This window comes from Saccostrea cucullata, unplaced genomic scaffold (genome assembly GCF_032062105.1).
Source record: "Saccostrea cucullata isolate Sc308-1 unplaced genomic scaffold, CSIRO_AGI_Scuc_v1 ctg5258, whole genome shotgun sequence".
Taxonomy (NCBI): Eukaryota; Metazoa; Mollusca; class Bivalvia; order Ostreida; family Ostreidae; genus Saccostrea; species Saccostrea cuccullata.
This window is the reverse complement of record NW_026938078.1, coordinates 70,441-72,380: the sequence shown is the minus strand read 5'-3', so window position 1 is coordinate 72,380 and position 1,940 is coordinate 70,441. Positions and strand designations below refer to the sequence as shown.

General features: G+C 31.8%; 1 protein-coding gene across 1 annotated transcript; it reads right to left on the bottom strand.

Annotated features, from left to right (window-relative positions):
• Positions 1-659: 659 nt before the first annotated feature.
• LOC134249386 (ficolin-1-like) lies at positions 660-1,740 on the bottom strand. Its single transcript, XM_062731751.1, has 2 exons — positions 1,631-1,740; positions 660-838 (listed from the first exon to the last, which is right to left on the bottom strand). The coding sequence occupies exons 1-2, from the start codon at positions 1,725-1,727 to the stop codon at positions 660-662; spliced, it is 276 nt and encodes a 91-aa protein (XP_062587735.1). The 5' UTR covers positions 1,728-1,740.
• Between the last annotated feature and the right edge of the window lie 200 nt (positions 1,741-1,940).

Here is a 1,940-nt window from a genome sequence, read left to right as displayed (position 1 = left end):
TACCGATAACTATATACCCTCCCATTTTTTAGCCGGGGGTATAAATAGAAGCAGATCAAACAAGAACCTCCAAAACATCGGAGACGGGATCAGGTGCTATAGAGAAGTGATCTTTCCCTGCTGACCAGTCACTCCCGCCGAGTGCTTCTTGTTATGTTCGAGAAATAAAGAAAATAATCCGTCGTCAAATTAGGTATAAATTATAGAAAATAAGTAAAAAAAAAAGCGTCAGTCAGCATGTAGGAAATAAAGATCGTTCGTTGAATTTAATTTGAAGTCATAAAAAAAGTAATCCCAAATGCTATAAAAAAATTATTTCATATAATAGAAAAGGACAAAAACATAAATATAACAAATTTTGTGAGAATTACATTTGTTATATTTGTTGTCCAATATTGAAAAACTACTCTAAGCATAACTGATTTTCTTTATTTCTCATTGAAAATTACAGTTTAAAATACGATGTTTCATCTTGTTTATCTACAAATTATTTACTTATTAATAAACGCCTTATTTGACCATGCTAAACGTATGAATCATCATTTATGGAATATTTTCTTAAAATTTGATAAATCTGTAGGCGTCTTTCACTTTTATTAGATCTTGACCTTAATTACTATTGTAGTATTAATTTGGATTTCATATAGAAAACTTAAAGGTTAACTGGCAAGCGTACCAGCTGTTCCGCTGTAGCCAGACACATGGATTCGGTAGTTGTCTTTCTCCCCCGCTATATAGAAACTACTGTACTCAGCGTACACCGACTCTGTACCGTATTCCAATTCCACACGTAAAACTGTATAACCATTGGTGACCAACAAACGGATGTTATCAAGTCCTTAAACCACATAACATACATACGTAAGAATTTGATCTTGAAATATTCTAAACTTATATCTGATATGTACAAAATGACTGTATAATTTTTTTGAGATATAAATGTGATTTCTTGCTTATTTTGTGCTATGTTAAGGTCAAGATCTAGTTAATAACTTGAGACTAATTTTTTGGTGCTAGATCCATTATGACGTCATAATCAATTTCAACTTTCTTTTTCCCGTACTTTACGGCTCTAGCAGAAATATGTAGAAAATAGGTTATTTCATATCATTCAATTTGAAATCATATGAAAAGTAAACTGGATACCTATATTAAATTTGATATTGATTTAAAGAAGAGGCCATGAACATACTAATTACCGTTTTCTGAGAGACTGTAGGCAATCTGGATACATTTCTTTTGCCGAATACGAAAAAAACTCCCATATTCATGACTGGTTTCCTTAATTTTTCATTGAAAATGACAGTATAAAATACAGTTTTTCATCTTGTTTACTTTGAAATTATACCCCGAAACACCTTATTTGACCAAGCTAAAGTTGTAAAGCATCAATAAAGGAATTTATTTCTCAAGTTTGATAAATCTGTAGGCACCTTTCATTTACTAGATCTTGACCTTAAGAATCTTTACTCAAACTTTTCCTCTCAAAACTCAGTGACTAATATCAAATATGACTAGCTTTTAAGCTAAAATTCCAGTAGTGTATTTGAATTTGAATTGGGTCATTTGCACAAAAAGGTTTGTATTGCCTTTTGTACTTTTTACAGAATTTTGATCGATTGTAACTCACCAATCCAGGACTCAGAGTGGAGGTCACCAAATCCGTTTTTGTATTCAGTCCATCCTCTGTAAAAGTTGACAGAACCATCAACTCTTCTTTGTATCATCTAAACAAACAAACAAAAATATTTTGAAAAAGAAGAAAAGAAGATGTTCAGGAAATGCCAGACATTTTGAAGACACATCAATATTATCTTACAAGAAAATGCAATCAAACAAAAGTCCTTTTAAGAACTGTTGATTACTTGAACTTTTCATATTTGTACATTTACCGTCCAAACGTGGCCGGCGGTATTCATGCAATTGGCAAGAAACTGATG